The 16,683-nt window shown below is 43.5% G+C and overlaps 2 protein-coding genes and 1 long non-coding RNA gene across 3 annotated transcripts in view; all 3 read right to left on the bottom strand.

The window, feature by feature from the left end:
• The window catches only part of LOC118422376 (alpha-N-acetylneuraminide alpha-2,8-sialyltransferase-like), a 13,298-nt gene extending 9,829 nt beyond the window's left edge, over positions 1–3,469 (bottom strand). The window contains exons 1-2 of the mRNA XM_035829896.1: positions 3,156–3,469; positions 1,334–1,529 (exon numbers count right to left, since the gene is read on the bottom strand). Of these exons, the coding sequence (XP_035685789.1) occupies positions 1,334–1,529; positions 3,156–3,168 (209 nt within the window). The 5' untranslated portion in view covers positions 3,169–3,469. The remainder of the gene's footprint in view (positions 1–1,333; positions 1,530–3,155) is intronic.
• Positions 3,470–4,034: 565 nt separating this feature from the next.
• Positions 4,035–6,731, bottom strand: LOC118422432. Its single transcript, XR_004831895.1, has 2 exons — positions 6,628–6,731; positions 4,035–5,124 (listed from the first exon to the last, which is right to left on the bottom strand). It is a non-coding gene; the product is annotated as an uncharacterized LOC118422432 (long non-coding RNA).
• Positions 6,732–8,882: 2,151 nt separating this feature from the next.
• LOC118423382 (alpha-2,8-sialyltransferase 8E-like) lies at positions 8,883–15,772 on the bottom strand. Its single transcript, XM_035831499.1, has 6 exons — positions 15,030–15,772; positions 14,065–14,271; positions 13,689–13,830; positions 11,292–11,404; positions 9,647–9,739; positions 8,883–9,103 (listed from the first exon to the last, which is right to left on the bottom strand). The coding sequence occupies exons 1-6, from the start codon at positions 15,251–15,253 to the stop codon at positions 8,890–8,892; spliced, it is 993 nt and encodes a 330-aa protein (XP_035687392.1). The 5' UTR covers positions 15,254–15,772; the 3' UTR covers positions 8,883–8,889.
• Between the last annotated feature and the right edge of the window lie 911 nt (positions 15,773–16,683).

Raw genomic sequence — 16,683 nt, 5'->3', positions numbered from 1 at the left:
TATGACGTTGTGTCCGTGAATAGCCTCATCAGGTTGGTAAGACCATGGATAACAGCTGTGTAATAGACTGGTGCCCAGCTGGATTAAGAAAGGGAGGGGGGGGGGGGGGGTCACAATCCAAGACTTGGAAGAGAACAGCGGAGCGGGACGCACTTAGGCCTACGTAATACATTTCCAAACCGGGGCCCGTGCAACTAAAGGTATGATGCAAAAGACACAAAACTATACAAGACGTAAAGACAATAGTTATACATGATGTCATCGATCTCCTTCGGGAACCCTGGCAGGATCTCATCCACGTCCAGCAGGTCCGTTACTGCAGTACTGAGGGGTGAAAGGTAATGTTACGTTATACTTGGAAGACGCCACTTCTGTAGAGCAATTCAAAGCCGGGTAGCCAAACATTACGCCTCCCCCGGATCTGCCAAGCCATGCCATGCCCTAACAAGACTAGATGTATAGCACTGCACTTTTTGAAAGATTTCTTTTTTCACTTCCACCATTTTGTCCTTTCACCACCGGTCCTGCTAGGGCAACCTCACTCCCTTGGGCACAATATTCCGCGAGGGGCTTTGCCCAGTATCATGTAGATGTAGACGTAGATGCAGATGTAGATGTGCGTGAATCAGGTTGGTTCAGCCATTGACCAGTAACTGTGTAGCAGGCGTGGGCGGGACCAAGTTGATAGAGAGAGGACAATAGATCTAGACATAGCCTGGTACCCAGCCGTATTATATACTATAGCTCCCGAGTCTCTTCTTTCTATAATACAGCTGGATACCAGGCTATATGTACGTCTAGATCTATTGTTCTCTCTCTGTATCAACTTGGCCCCATGACGCACTTGTTGAGCTAAGGAGATAAAGAGTCTGGGTCAGAAAATCTGCTCCAGTCATGAGCCGTGATGGGGGGTAGGGGGTGGTGGGGTATAAACTAAGTCACATTTGAGACCACCAAAGTAATGATATCCAAGGATAATGATATCCAGTGTTACTTCTTATGGCACTTGTAGGCATACTTTCGTTGGTCTGCTTAGCAGATTTTGCTACCTGGCTAATCATGTACACTTTCATACGTACATGGAAAAAATGCTTTAGATATAGCTTCAATTTTTGCACCTCTATGAAGCCTTTAGGACAGGAAAGAATCGCAGAGGACACACTTAAGATTGGATTAGCCCAGTGGGCGTCACTCCACCGTCAAACAATCATTAATGAGAACACCCTGATTTGGTATGCCAATGATGGTCAGGATAGATACGAGCTGTACATTTTCACATAAGATCATTATATATTATTGTATAATTATACAAGATAATTTCAAATGTCCTTACGTGTTGGTAGTCTGTCTGATGAGCATGCGCGGTGCGCACATAGAGAGGTTGGCCCAAGGGTAGAGCTGAGGTAACCTGATAGTGATGACGTAAGGACCGTCCATAGTGATGACGTTATACACAGTCATGACGACACACACCAGGAACACTGACGTCAGACGACGGAGCCTCTGCTGTGGCATGTCGACACTTTTGCCTGTTGATGAAATAATCGGATTTTGATTGGGGAAAATGTTGTCACTATCATTAGCTACAAGAGATTAGAGTTACCTATCTCCAAAATTGCAACAAGCTTTTCACAATTAACCAATTAACCGATTAACAAAAGAAAAACTATATATCTTCTTGGTTGAGTCGCCCAACCCATTTATCTACAAAAACATTGGACATTTCATCTCAAATTGCATGCAGAAAAGAAACCCTTCAATTAGCTTTAGTAGAAATAGATTTAGAATAGCTGTCATTCATTTATATCTATTCTATTTCCGTATCTGTGAAGTATACACACGTTTTGCTTTATATTGGCAATAAGCATTTGGGCAGTGTTTTGCAATAAAGTTATATACTCAGTTGAGCGTCAATAAAGTAGTGCTGGGATAACGGGAAAGTAATATCATGTGTGAAGTTTTTATTGAATACACTTAACAGAGGCAACTATGACCCAGTTCAGTTCTATCACCTTTATTATTAGTGGCCCTGGGCGCACCTTGTCCCCTAAGCCCTGGTTAGGGTCAGAGTGAGGTGACCTAGATACGGCGAATCCTCTCTTTGTTCTACACTAATATGACTGGTGCGTCATGTTGTCATGGCGACATATATCCATGGTTACGAAATAAACAGATCGTTTAGAATACTAGTATAGAAATATCAAAGCCCGATAGGGAATGGATTTACACTAAAAGTAATCACATTATTGTGAAGCACTCAGCGAAATGTGTGGATATACTTAGCAGTTCCCCAGCGGACCTCGCTCGTCTGAAGTCGCACGTTTTCTGAAACTCTCGCGTGAACGACACTGAGAGTTCTCACGCGAGTTTTCGATACGCCCGGCGCACGTTTGTTTCAGCACGTCCCGGTCCATCAGGGAAGCGGGTTTCACGGACCTCTCGGCTACTTCAGCTTCCATTAGAACGCCCAGAACCATTACGTGTGAAGAAAACATGAAGCCGTCGTCATGGTAACGCGTTCTTCGTGTTGTGTAGGGATCTGATAAGAGTTGTGTTATGTTTGGGATTTATCAGTACAGGTGCTTATCAAATGCTGCGTGAATGTAGCAGCATCGAAACTGGTCATGCAAAAACTATGTCGTGTCCCTCGGCTCATGCTCGCTGTCGGTATTAATCAAATATTATGATTACTTCAGATCCATGCAAAATGGAACGCTGTTCGAAGGAAATTATAGCAACAAACAAGCCTTTAGAAGATGGTAACAAATAGCAAAAGGGCTCCCTTGTTACATGACATTTTTACATGACGTTATTTGTGTGTGTTTGTCGGAATATTCCTATCCGAATGTATGAATATTGATATTACTAGTAACCATCTTTGTGTATAGCTATTTCTAATGGTGACTCATGGCAAAATTACGCGGCTGACGTTGTAAATTCCTCTCTTGGGACAATATCAGAGGACAATATGTAAATGTTATTGTAACGTTACATTTAGCCTGCTATGTTTAGACTGCACTACCTTATCGCTATTTGTGTCTACTTAGTTAACAACATGATTCATGCCAAGATAACAGGTTTATCTTGCAGTAACGTTAAGTGTCGCCGCCGCCCCCCTCCCAACCTGTCATAGAACCCGGAAAGAAAATTCTCACCTTTCAAGGTCATCTCCCCTGTGTCCTTCAATTCCGCACGGGACAGAGGTCACTCCCACCCGCAACCTGTTTGAGTCTCAGGTCGTCTTAGAGAAGACTTTTTACTCCGCAAAGTGAGAGAGTTCGTTCCTGTGGTCATTTTTTATTCCGGCCCACACAAGTGACCCACCTAACCGGTTTGACCTCTCGCATTCTATAACAGGCCTATAGAACATCCCGTGCCGCATTCACGCTAGGACAATTGGGCGAAAATTGAATCCGGTAATGTCTGTAAGGCGGCGAACAAAGGGAGGCAAAATGATTTAGTGGAAAATCGTTGACATCGCGGGTATTGCTTAATGGGTAAACGGATTGGGCCGGGCAGGTGGTAACGTTACAGAAGAGGACTTTCCACGCGCAGAAATAGATTCCTTTCTGGTTCACCCCTTCTACTACTGTTATTACGTCGTAAAACTTTCATGGATAAAAAATGAATCTTTTCACGCTTTGTATGTTTTGTTGTCTTTTCAGTCAGCATACTTTTGCATTTTGCATGATAGTCCAATGATGAAAGCATGACACACAATAGTCCAGTGGAATAGGGGCTTTAGTCATTGTTGCTCCATAGCCCTGTGAAAGGGAGTTTCGATAGAGCTATTGTTTATTTTTATGTGTGCTGTTTTAGCCTCCTTACCACTCAATGCCTCTCTCCCTACCTCCCACTCACTCACTCGCTCACTCACTCACTCACTCACTCACTCACTCACTCACTCACTCACTCACTCACTCACTCACTCACTCACTCACTCACTCACTAATTAGCTCTCACTTACTTGATGTTTGAGATAATTATTGCTACAAAAATTGTTGCTACAAAAATTGCTACAGCAACGATAAGTCTAACATTTTTTTTTCAGATTTATTTGTCACAAATTGTTCCAGGAAGCTGTTGAGATGTAATGCCTTGGGTCGATGGACGGTCGCTACTATATACGTGAATGAGTCTATTTTCTCCCGGTCCAGAACTAAAACAAACATTGCTAACTCTCCCGAGTCTGGTTACAAGGCTGCGTGACCAGTTTGATGACCCCATCCTTGTACAGCTCCACCAGTTTGACGAACTCCCGGTCCATGCGATGCCACGTGTTGTTTACTCCGCCGTCTGTGTTCAGTGTGACAATGGATGATTGCTACTCTTTAGGTCCATTTTCTACCAGTCCGAAACTAAAGAAAAACACTGCTAGCTATCCAGAGTCTGGTTACATGGCTGCGTGACCAGCTTGATGACTCCATCCTTGTACAGCTCCACCAGCTTGACGAACTCCCGGTCTTAACTCTCACGAGTCTGGTTACATGGCTGCGTGACCAGCTTGATGACTCCATCCTTGTACAGCTCCACCAGCTTGACGAACTCCCGGTCTTAACTCTCACGAGTCTGGTTACATGGCTGCGTGACCAGCTTGATGACTCCATCCTTGTACAGCTCCACCAGCTTGACGAACTCCCGGTCCATCCGAGAAACTAACAGTCCAGAACTAAACAAACACTGCTAACTCTCCCGAGTCTGGTTGCATGGCTGCGTGACCAGTTTGATGACTCTATCCTTGTACAGCTCCACCAGTTTGACGAACTCCCGGTCCTAACTCTCCTGCGTCTGGTTACATGGCTGCGTGACCAGCTTGATAACTCGATCCTTGTACAGCTCCACCAGTTTGACGAACTCCCGGTCCATGCGATGCCACGTGTTGTTTACTCCGCCGTCTGTGTTCAGTGTGACAATGGATGATTGCTACTCTTTAGGTCCATTTTCTACCAGTCCGAAACTAAAGAAAAACACTGCTAACTATCCTGCGTCTGATTACAGGGCTGCGTGACCAGTCTGATGACCCCATCCTTGTACAGTTCCACCAGTTTGACGAACTCCCGGTCCATACGATGCCACTCGTTCTCCATTCCCCCATCATGCTGTTCACTATGCGAGTAGTGATACCTGGGTAATAAACATGGCGGAAACACAACAGTCAGATAAAAAAATAAACATTTGCTACAATATCTGTGAATAGTTAAGTCAGGATTACTGAATAACAAAAGTCTTCATTCACAAGGGTGGTTCAAAGGTCGTTCAGCACTGGTTACCCAGTGCGGAGGTCTTTGAGCACTGGATAACCGAGTGCCGATCTACCTAAGTCACGGGTTCCGCACTGGGATTTCTAGTGCTCGGTGACTTTTCGGCACTAGAGGCCGAGTGCTAAGACCACTTCGGCACTAGAAGCCGAGTGCTACTATCATTTTAAGACCGTCAGCACTGGGTTACCAGTGCTCGCGTCCAAATTGTTACTCAAAAACATACTAGTACTCAGTATTTTAAATCAATTTTGCCCTAGTCTTGTCTCTGTTGGAACTCGAAACAGCATGTGTGTATCATACGCTACATCCTACATGTATATAGTGTTATGTAAATGATGACCTCATGTCAACAGTGTGTCAGCTTCGTTCCCTTTTTCTAAATTTCACGAAGATAAAATGCCAATAAATTACAGCTCCCTTTGTCGTGTTTGAGTTGCAGACTACTTTCAATCAATCGTTCGCATGCATCATTTGTTGATGCGTGGCGGCTACAGACAGTTTAGACAGTTCTACTTTGGTCACGAAAAAAAAAATGTCTAAATAAGAAAGATAATTGATATGTACTGTTCTTTGAAAACCCGACACGGATATTTCCTCCCATACGCAGCTTTCTCAGGCTCAAGGTGAACGATTTGTTACACTTCTTTTATGTATTACATTTGTATATGTGCACCTTTAACTGCTCGGAACTGTAAATAACGTCGTCACTGGTTTTCCTGTGCGGAATATTTGTCGTCACTCGTTTTCTAGTGCGGAATATTTGTCGTCACTCGTTTTCTAGTGCGGAATATTTGTCGTCACTCGTTTTCTAGTGCGGAAGGTAGTCTCAGCACTCGGTTTCTAGTGGTGAATCGGGGGTTTTCAGTGCTGAAGTCGACTCACCACTGGACACCTAGTGCGGACGTAACGTCGGCACTAGACTTCTAGTGCGGAAGGCCCCTTCCGCACTAGACACCGAGTGCTGAGAGAGGAACCCGTGACTTCGGTAGTTTTGCCATTCACAACCATTTGTTTTTCAAGAGTCGACTTTTCGATGGCCGTCTGTCATTGTTTGTGACTGCATTGGTAGAAGCGACACCTAGCTGCAGTGCGGAGTGAAACAGTCATTATCTCCCTGATTGAGATGACTTGTAAACCTGTAATATAGTTGATATACGACGACTTGAAAATCACTCTCTCACTCACTCACTCACTCACTCACTCACTCACTCACTCACTCACTCACTCACTCACTCACTCACTCACTCACTCACTCAATTAATTAATCAATCAATCAATCAATCAATTAAAGCAAATAAGTTAAGGGAAGATTTTACTTGAGATGGTTATAAGATTGAACGTTAAGAAAATGCAGAACTTTCCGCACCTGACTTCTCTCCCGCCTCTGTCCGTACGGAATGGCCAGAACCCATAGACCGTTACTTCTTCACAGAAGGAGAGAGCAGAGCTGATCATGTAAAACCCTGCGAACAAATATACCAAAACATGTGTGAAAACAGATAAAAGTCTGCTCTAAACCATGTAATTCTAACTAGGGACAGGACTTACGTGCCATGTCTTGATGGCTGTTTCTTCGTATCCGAAGATCAATGGTTGCCAGACAAGGTTGCTTAGACGACCAGTCTGCCTGGCCTGCACGTGAGTCTTCAAGGTGAAGGAGGGGTGTGCACTCCCTTCTCCACCCTCTCGTCTACTGGCGCACTAAGTGCCATGCCTTAAGTGCATATGAACAGACGGGTTGCATGATCTCAGGATTAAACCTGGCCAACCCTGAGGATGAACAATAATGGCCGATACCATTGCAAGGTTCTCCCCTTTTATTTCACTGTTACAAACGAACATATACGAGGGGTGATCAATAAGTTCTCGGCCTAACTCAGAAATAATAAGCACAACTCAAATTTTGAGGCACAACTTTATAGTATGAAGCCTTTTATCAATATCCTCCAAATTACAAATCATTGGCGTCATTACTTTCCAGGCATTCGTTTTATGCAAATTAGAAGGTAAGTGGCGAGAAAAAAGTGGTGTGAATTGTGATCAGACATGTGTGGGTCGAGTTCCCCATGCCGTAAATTAACAAAAGACATTATCAAAATGTTTGATAATCATTCTCCTCCTATTTCAAGCAAAAAGAATTGGGTGTCTGACTTTCAGCAGCGCAAGTTCGATCGCACACCTCAGGTCAGGTCCATTGTCCCATTTTTTCCGTTCTCCCTTACCTAACATTACTTGGTGTCGCCTGCAAAATAATGATCACAATAATTTGAATTTTGGTACAGATTTATATAAGACGTTATACTTGACATCTATGCTTCGAAATCTGAGCTGTGCTTATTATTTCTCCGCAAAACCGAGGACTTATTGATAATCCCACGTACTTGTATAAAATCTTATATAAATGTGTACCAAAATTCAAATTATTGTGATCGTTACGTTGCAGGTGACACCCAGTAACGTTAGGTAAGGGATAACGAAAAAAAAGTGGACAATTGATCTGAAACCTGAGGTGTGCGGGTCAAATTGCCTGATCACACTTCACCCTTCTTTTTCTCGCCACTTACCTTCTAATTTGCATAAAACGAATGCCTGGAAAGTAATGACGCCAATGATTTGTAATTTGGAGGATATTGATAAAAGGCTTCATACTATAAAGTTGTGCCTCAAAATTTGAGTTGTGCTTATTATTTCTGGGTTAGGCCGAGAACATATTGATCACCCCTCGTAAAACCCACTGGTCAACAGATCTACTCGGTGCCACAGGCGACAGGTAGTGGAAGCTGCCTAAAACGTCTGACTGTTTCCAAAACCATATTTTGTTACTTGAGTAACTGCTATTTGGCGCATCTTTTACTTTGATGTCTAACTTTCATCGAAGCATAGATCCCGGTTAGCCTGGGTATCATTCGTATTCTACCGGGGCTCCTTACACTCGCTACTCGTGAGTGTAAGGAGCCCCGGTAGAAATAGGATGGTACCCAGGCTAGATCCTGGTTGCGAATAAAGAAGAATCTTGTTATATCCGGTGATTTTCCAGCCTAATGACGTCATTCAGGATCTGAGCTCACATCAAGTTGTACCTACCTGAAGAAAAACTTTTCTCTGTCAGACCCCTTTCCCTCCAGAACTTGAAGGTCTTCACCTTGTGCTGGGAGTCGTTAAAAACTACCCTGTTTGGCAACCTGGAATAAATGAAAGGTTTATTGTGATGATGATGGTCATCCACAAAAACCGGTACATTACAGCCTGAGGACAGATTGTTCACAAATAAAACTTAAACTGGTTAACGTTACTACTTCCACAAATTATCATTAGACCGAAGGAAGTAAATTTTATGGCTGTCATGAGTACGCGCGTTAACATTTGCCTTATTTCGGAACAAAAGGAGAGAAAAAGATTTGTTACTTTTCAGCGATGGTCAATACATGAAACTTATGTCGAAAACTTCTTATCAGTCCTATCGCAAATCGTCCTATATACTGTTATGAGGAGTATTGCTGTTGTCTTCGGTTTCCTGGCGGAATCTAGCTAACTACCACTTTATTTACGTAAGTTACGTTACGTTGCTTAGAACAAGTACTTGTGAGTCTACAGAAGATGTCATCCAAAAAATTTTCTTGCTGTGGCTTTAGTAGAATTTTGATACTCTAAAACAGTTAAGCAAATGAAAAAAAAAGATGATTAACCTTGACTTTGGCACGACAGACTGGAACCAGAGAAGCCTCTGGAGATGGAACCTGGTGTTGAAGGGCGCGGTGAAGATCAGACTCCTCCCGTACCTGTTGTCTAGCACGTAGTTACGGAACAACCGCAGCCAGTGCGTGCTGCGGATGTCTTTAAATCTGGAAACAGAAACAGGAAAAATATAAGTACTAGTATGTTATGAGGTATAGGATATAACATTTAATTTTCATCAGCGTATTCCGTATCTGTTATCTTGCACGTAGTTACGGAACAACCGGAGCCAGTTCGTACTGCGGATATCCTTAAATCTGGAAACAAAAACAGGAAAAACGTAAGCATGTTGTAAAGTATCTCTGATGTCTTGGACGTAACAATTGATATTTATCAGCTATATTGTACTCCGTATTTGTTATCTACCACCTATTTTGTAGTTACAGAAGAATGTGAGCCAATGTGTACTTGTGTACGCGAAATGTCTTTAAATCTGGAAACAGCAAAGGTGTATGCATATTGTAAGACCATCCGAATATCAATGGCGTAACATTTTATTTTCGTCGACCAATGTGTTTCGTATTGTCTCAATTAGAAAGGGGATGAAAGTGATCGAATGTATCTTATATTGAAGAAAGTCGTCTAAAGGGTCGATTATGATGTCCGGAGAAAAAAAACCCAGTTTTATTTCAACAGAGAGAGAAGCTCACTTGTAATGCAGCGTGTCTCCATTGCACGTGACCAGATGTGTTCGTGTCCCCACGTCGTCTTTGAACTCGTCCGTGACAGCCGGCATGTTAAACCTGGAGAAAAAAAAGGAAAAAGCAATGCTTTATATATTACACATCATCTGGCATCTAGTCCCATCCTCATGTCTGAGGGTCGGGGACTATGGTAACATCCAGTATCAGCGTCCTCCACTCCCTTCTGTCTCTGGCTCTGTGACTGTGGGCGCACTCAGCCAGTGGCTTTCCCATCCACTCTCGGATGTCATCGCCCCACCTCCTTCGTGGTCTCCGGCGGCCTCTTCTACCGTTGATGGACCCCTGTAGTATGTGGGTGCTAATGTTACTTGCTCTACTTATTTGTTCGTTGGCATCGATGCAGATAGTGCGGACAATATGAACGGTAAAGATAGTCTCACAGCCTCTTCAGGCTGTAAGGGCAGTAACCTGGAATCCAGTCTACTACTGGCTCGGCCTACCGTAGTTAGTGTAGGTTCTCTACGGGGCCAGTGTAGCTCTCAGCCGCCGGGGTAATCATTCACACCCGGTAGAATTTTCACGCGGTTAGACTTTGCCCAGTGGGAGTTAATTGCCGGCCAGCAGTTAGACTGGGGAATAGCCGTGGATGGCAAAATAGGTAGACTGGATTCCAGGTTATAAGAGCAGTGGACTTTGGACATGAAGGAGTATACCATACCATCATTCCCCTTCAACCAGAGATAGGACAATACAATGATGTGCCGTGAAGTAATATTACAAAACAGCGTAATAAGACATTGAACCGTGAGAAAGGACAAAGCAATGCTTTAAACATCGTGCTATATATATGAACTAATATTACAAAACGACGTTATTAGAGGTCTTAGGGCAGTGGGTTCTTATCTACCGTGTCTTAAGCTTGGGTATTGGGAGGAGAAACCCACTTCTCTTCTGCCACGCCTTTTACCTCGCCAACCGAAGTCAGGTACCCATTTTTACACCTGAGGAAATTGTATTGATTGAGGAAAGTGCCGCTCCGAAGAACCCAAGGTCTAGCCAGGAATGTCAGCAGAAATAGAACCCTGACATCCCATCTCGTGTCCGATAGCCTGACCACTCGGCCATTGGACGCCACATCACATAAACGTATGTCTACTGCAGTGGACAACAACTTTATCTAATGCCTGCAAAATATAACCGCAGTGCCACTGTCTGTAACAATCAAAATCATGAATACCTCCCAACATTTTACGGGCTTCAAATTGTAAAGGCATCAGAGACCGTAAATTGTGGTTAATGATTTGCAAAAACTGACCTAATTTGACCACGCTTTCATGTCATTTATCATAAACCATGCGTCAAAATATCCTTTCTTGCTTTGGAACTTACGAGGCATACTTATTGAACACTACGATGATACAATGCTTAGATATTTGTATCATTGTTGGAGCGAGGACGAATGTAACATAAATTTTTGTAGGATCAATATTTGTCGACATTCAGAAGGACATACGCAGTTCTGAGGTAGAACAGGTTTGCTGAGGGAAAATGATGGACAATGGCCATGATACGTCCTGACGCACATACACACACACACATACACACATACATACACACACACACACACACACACACACATGCACAATCTTACCTTATAACAAAATCTGCACTGTTGATATTGTCTCCACAGTTACTACCCCCAAGAATGCCGCTACTTCCAACGATACTACAGGATTTGTACTGCTTGTACTGGAACGGCGTGTCCTAAGGAAAAGAAACATAAAACGTGTTGGTTATTTTAAGTGTCGTTTTCTCATAATGTTATTTACCAACACGGATGAACTTTCAAGATTCAGTTTCAAGATTAAATAGAACTTTTTTTTTTATTGAGATTATCCATATACATATGGAGGGTATGGCGAAACAGGTGTCAAAGACGCCTTTTCAAAGCCACCATACCGTTGGCTTTGTTGTTCGGAGTTTCCATCTCCTAGGAGGACTTCCGACCAAGGATGTAAGGGGTTCCTCCTACCCCTGACTCGTGTGTCATGGCGGGTGCGTCATGCCCGAACATGCCCCTATGGCCTGTCACCACAACAAAGGCCTGTCACTGCCACTAGCCGCAGCTATGTACTCATCCCCACCTGAGTTAGGTGAGGAAAGTCGTGTAAAGTGCCTTTCCCAAGGGCACAAGATCGGTGACACGGCAAGCGGATTTGAACCCGGGACCTCTCGGGCCTGAGACCAACGCGCTCCCGACCGTGCCACGCGGTCTCACATTTGTAACATCGTGTTCAGCCATGACCACCGGTAAGACTGCACAGTGTGGTGGTTAGACATCCAGGTGATAAGATACACAAGGTAACAGTTACTCAAGCAACTGGATATAATTCGGAAATGGTCAGACGTTTCAGACAACCCCCTTCGGTCAGCATTGACCATGTTAATATCCTATAGCTGATTGATATCAGTCCTACAGTTTCGGCTATGGCTAACCAGTCCTATACGAGAATGCCAGCCTCTGCCATATGCTAGTAGTGCACATCTGTGAGCTGATTCAAGTTTGTTGCTTCAGTGACTGGACAAAATCCGGTAGACTATCAGGTAAAAACTTTGGACGTTCTTGACATTTTACAATAATCGATAAAGACATAAGTGCTTGTCTGCATTTGGTCCTAATATAGATATAGATCAAACCCGGGATCAATTCAGACACAGCTGTTTTAATCTGAGTCAACACAATCCTTCCGGATCGGCGCGCGCTTTGAAAGAAAAACTCAATATCAATCATGCAATGTTTGATAAAATTATAGTTGTGACGTCAACATGTGTCCAATTGACGTTTTGATCTTAAATAAGGAGATTATAACAGCGCCAAAATGGCGAGACACTCTGTAACAAAAACAGGAGTCTTATGGGTTTTGGATGGGACTTAAGAAAGATTAACTCATCATAAACAATCTACGTCAATATATTTGTACTTCCGCGTGACAAACGGAAGTGAGGATGCGCCTACTGCACTTGGTGGCAATGATTTCCACTATTCGATGGTTCTAAGGAATTTTTGAACACATATAACAATCCCAGTTTGATAACTCTGCAACTTGAAGGCATGACTATGTCTTGGTCTTTTCCGAGCTGGTATTAGGTACTTCGTAGTCGGTACGTCCACCAGGGGGATTTTGACAGCGCCAGAATGGCGAGACCGTCGGGAACACAAACAGGAACCTTAATGGCTTTGGATGGGACTTAAGCAAGAGTTACTCTTCACATACAATCTGTATCAAAATATCTGTACTTCGGCATGACCCACCAGCTTCGCAGGCACGCGGCGCGGCAGCAGCTGGTTATATCTCGCTGAAAGACCTGCCACATCTAGCTGTTTAGAGCTATCTTTTAGTATTGAAGATGTTCCTAGTGGTAGCAACGACTTCCACTCTTCGATGGTTCTAGGGAAAACGAATTTTTGAACACAATGATTATAGGTTGATAACCTGGGTACTTGAAGAAATAACAATTTCTTGCTCTTTTCTGAACTGGAATTAGGTACTTTATAGTCGGTACGTCAACCACTTTATTAGTCATTGTGTTTATCGTGCAAAGCCTGGACAATTTCCTTCTGATTTAATGTGACATCCACCGAAGGTATGTTTTCATTTGGTGACAGTGCTTAGCACCCCCGTCGTCGTTGTTCGTACAAAATCTGTCAGTTCTGTTGCGTTTCTAGTTTATTTTTTGTCTTTCTTTGTAAAAAAATCCTATACTGTTGCGGCATATTCAAGAGTAATATTGAATGATAAATTGTCACCTGAAGAAACCTATAGGACATAAGCTAGCTTTAGCTTTATCATGATGACGAAAGTTTACTTGCAAGTTCATGCCCGGAGGCTACTCGCAACTACATGGTGGTAACACAGGAGTCATACGTGTGACAATGAACAGTGATAGATATTATGGTAAAAAGCGACTACTAGTACTCGAGTTCTAGTATTGACTATTTGTTCATCACAGATCAAATATCAAGGAGAAGATGATGTTTCATCTTTACCATTGGCTGCCTGTTGTACACCGACGGCGTTATTCTGTAGAGCCCCGGTACAGACGTGAAGCCTATGGTGCCGTTACTTGTCGTGGAGTTCTTGTGCAGTACGAAAGTGTTGACTGTGTCAGCTGTCTTCTCTAACTGTGACCTGGAATGGGGGAAAGGATTTTGTCAATGTGAGTGACCCAGCTTATTCGTAGATGAGAAAGTTTGTTCCAGGAATTTTGAAGCCCGTATTTTGAATTGTGACATTTAAAGCCCGCATGCTCATAGATTAAAAAAAAGAGACTCCAGAAGCTCGTTTCAAAATTCAAAACGTATTCAAGACTATTTCTGTTGAACTGAATTATCACATTAGTTCAGTGACATGGACATTATGTACCTTAGTCTTTCTGAAGCTTCCGGACGAAACGCCCAGTTGTCGTCTATCGTGTCTAGTAGGGAGAGAATCTCCTGTGAGGGTTGGAGCTGTCTGGTGCTGTTGATGAGGATAGAGTCTATCTCCTCAGGAAACCCCGCCGTGGACGCGTCAGGGAACGGGGTGGTCATGGCTGATTCCTGGTGTAGCTTCGTCGCTGTGTTATTTGTTCTATATGACAATGGCAATGACAATTATCATTATTTGCATATTTATACCCAACATGGGGTAGATTTATTGACCTAGATAGCTAAAGTAAAAGTGAAGAGAGATTACCTTATATTCTATTCATCCCTACATAGTATTTTCTCTTCTTATAAAAAACATGTGTAGACAGATTAGATGATATGATATACATTTTGTCCTTCGTTAATCGTACAACTATCACCACGTTTATCGGAATATTATGCTAGTATCCACAAAATGCATTGCCTTTGGACTGACGATGCCTGGAACAAAGTAAAAGATCAAACATTAACCAAGGAAACAAACATACAAACAAACATACAAGCAAACAAAGAGATCTAGATAGACAAACAATGCGATAAACTAATGCATTACAATAAGAGGACAATCAGAAGAAAAGCTCAACACAAGACCAGCCCTATACAAGACCAGTTCAATTCAAGGACAGCTCTATACATGACACCTATAATAAATACATGGACTTCTCAGTACAAGGGTAACTCAATACAAGGACAGCCCAGTATAAGAATAGCCCAATACAAGACCAGCCAGCTCAATACAAGACCAGCCAACTCAATACAAGAACAGCCAGCTCAATACAAGAACAGCCCAATAAAAGAAAGGCCCAATACAGCACCAGCTCTGTACAAGGACAACTCAATACATGGACAGCTCAGTACAAGGGCAGCTCAATACGAGGATAATCATATCAACATCTCACTGTAACAGCAAAATACACTCACCGATTGCCGTCATCTGCGATGAGGTACTGCAGCCTCCTGCCGGAGTGAGCTGCCCAGGGCATCAGCGGCCTGAGGCGGATGGTGATGGTGTAGGTCCCGTCCATGGTCAGCCAGTTGTACACGGTGAAGATCAGGCAGGTGGAGAACACGTAGGTTAAACGGCTGGTCCTTCGAGAGTGGAGGTTTCCTGACAACGAGAGAGACCGTTTGCGGTGGTTAGGCATCGTATGGTATAAAGCTGTGGGTGTATACTGGTCGTATGCCACGTATGGTCGTGGAGTTCAGAGCGATGAGTTGAGTGACTGGTCAAGTTTTGTCTTCTGTCTTCCTGCTGTCTCACACGTAGGTGTAATTCTTGCCAGTTCCTAAGGCCTTATCATCAATCGGGTGCTGTTTGAGGCTAGTCGGCAGGTCCTGTACAACATCACGACAAGATATGATGATATCACATATGGTCGCCTTTCCAGCTGAGTTCAATGACTGATCAGGTTTTTTTTTGTCTAGCTATGCCCAATCGTCGTGATGTCTTACACGTAGTCCTGACTCATTGTAGTTCCTGACGCCAAACGTTTGCTAGTTACTCATGCAGATGAAGACAGTTGTTGACTCGTTCTATGAAAATCTGCCGATCCACGTAATCCGGGTAGCCTTCCCATAGTAGAATTCGGCAAAAATGGGAAATAATCGGCCAGGAGAGTCAGCCTACGGGAAGGGTAAAATGGTTCCTCCTCCGTAAACCTGTGGAAAGTCGATAACTGCGCCAGCCGAGGACACTCTCTGTTGACCAAAAATTATCCCAATAGGCAGCGTTGTTAGGCTGGTAGAGATTGAGATATGGACACGTCCATTGAAGACGTTCCCTCTGAGTTCCTCCGTAGACTGTCCTTCCGCGCTGAACACGCTCCTGCCCACGTACAGGGTGCTGAGAAGCCGACTCTGACGAATGTCAATTTCACGAGCAGCCCTCGTAAGCCCTGAATCTTCTTTTGGGCCAGTTAGTCCTCACTCTAAGTGGAGCAGTTGAGCTGGTCTCAGTGTTTCTGTCTTCGCCTTACACGTAGATCTGAATCTTGGTAGTTCCTAAGGCTACACCATGAATTGAGGCTAGTCGGTAGGTCCTGACTGCAGTACTGGCAACAGCACGACAAGATATAGAGAGAAAAGATGATGTTACAGTCCTATTCTTGTAGCCGTGACCCTGGACTGGCTTTCGGGTCACACCTCAAAGTGACCTTCTGGTCTGGTTACCATTGAGTATCAACCATCCCCTTTCACGTACACAATAGCAAGGGCATCTCCGTATCATCGGACAAATCAATTTGTTACGTAACACGATTAAGCACCGTTACGTGACAATGGCTGGAGCAGTGACATCAACCATTTAGTCCGTATTAACCAATCAGCTTTGATTTACATCACCAAGGAAGAAAGACCTCCTGGAAATAAAAGACGGAATAATCTGCTAAGAGTCAACTTTGACGAAGATATTTTACAAGGTATATTGGCGAAGATGTTTTACAAAGAATTTTGACGAAAATGTTTTTTAAAGAAATTTGAGAGGGACGTAGACGAAAAGGCAGTTCAAGATTGCGAAAAATAAGCTGCTCTCCGCCCTGCCGTCTTCCCCCCCGCTGGAATCCACCCTTTTCTTTTT

This window comes from Branchiostoma floridae, chromosome 9 (assembly GCF_000003815.2).
Source record: "Branchiostoma floridae strain S238N-H82 chromosome 9, Bfl_VNyyK, whole genome shotgun sequence".
Classification (NCBI taxonomy): domain Eukaryota; kingdom Metazoa; phylum Chordata; class Leptocardii; order Amphioxiformes; family Branchiostomatidae; genus Branchiostoma; species Branchiostoma floridae.
This window is presented reverse-complemented; position numbering and strand designations above follow the sequence as displayed.

What these genes read in the sequence shown, in the direction of transcription:
- LOC118423382 (XM_035831499.1), bottom strand. Translation starts at nt 15,253, where the DNA reads ATGCCTAACCACCGCAAACGGTCTCTCTCGTTGTCAGGAAACCTCCAC. An exon ending in ATCGCAGATGACGGCAATCG is followed by an intron (nt 14,272 to 15,029) that starts GTGAGTGTATTT and finishes ATTGTCATATAG; the next exon opens with AACAAATAACACAGCGACGA. An exon ending in TGTACAACAGGCAGCCAATG is followed by an intron (nt 11,405 to 13,688) that starts GTAAAGATGAAA and finishes TCTTTTCCTTAG; the next exon opens with GACACGCCGTTCCAGTACAA.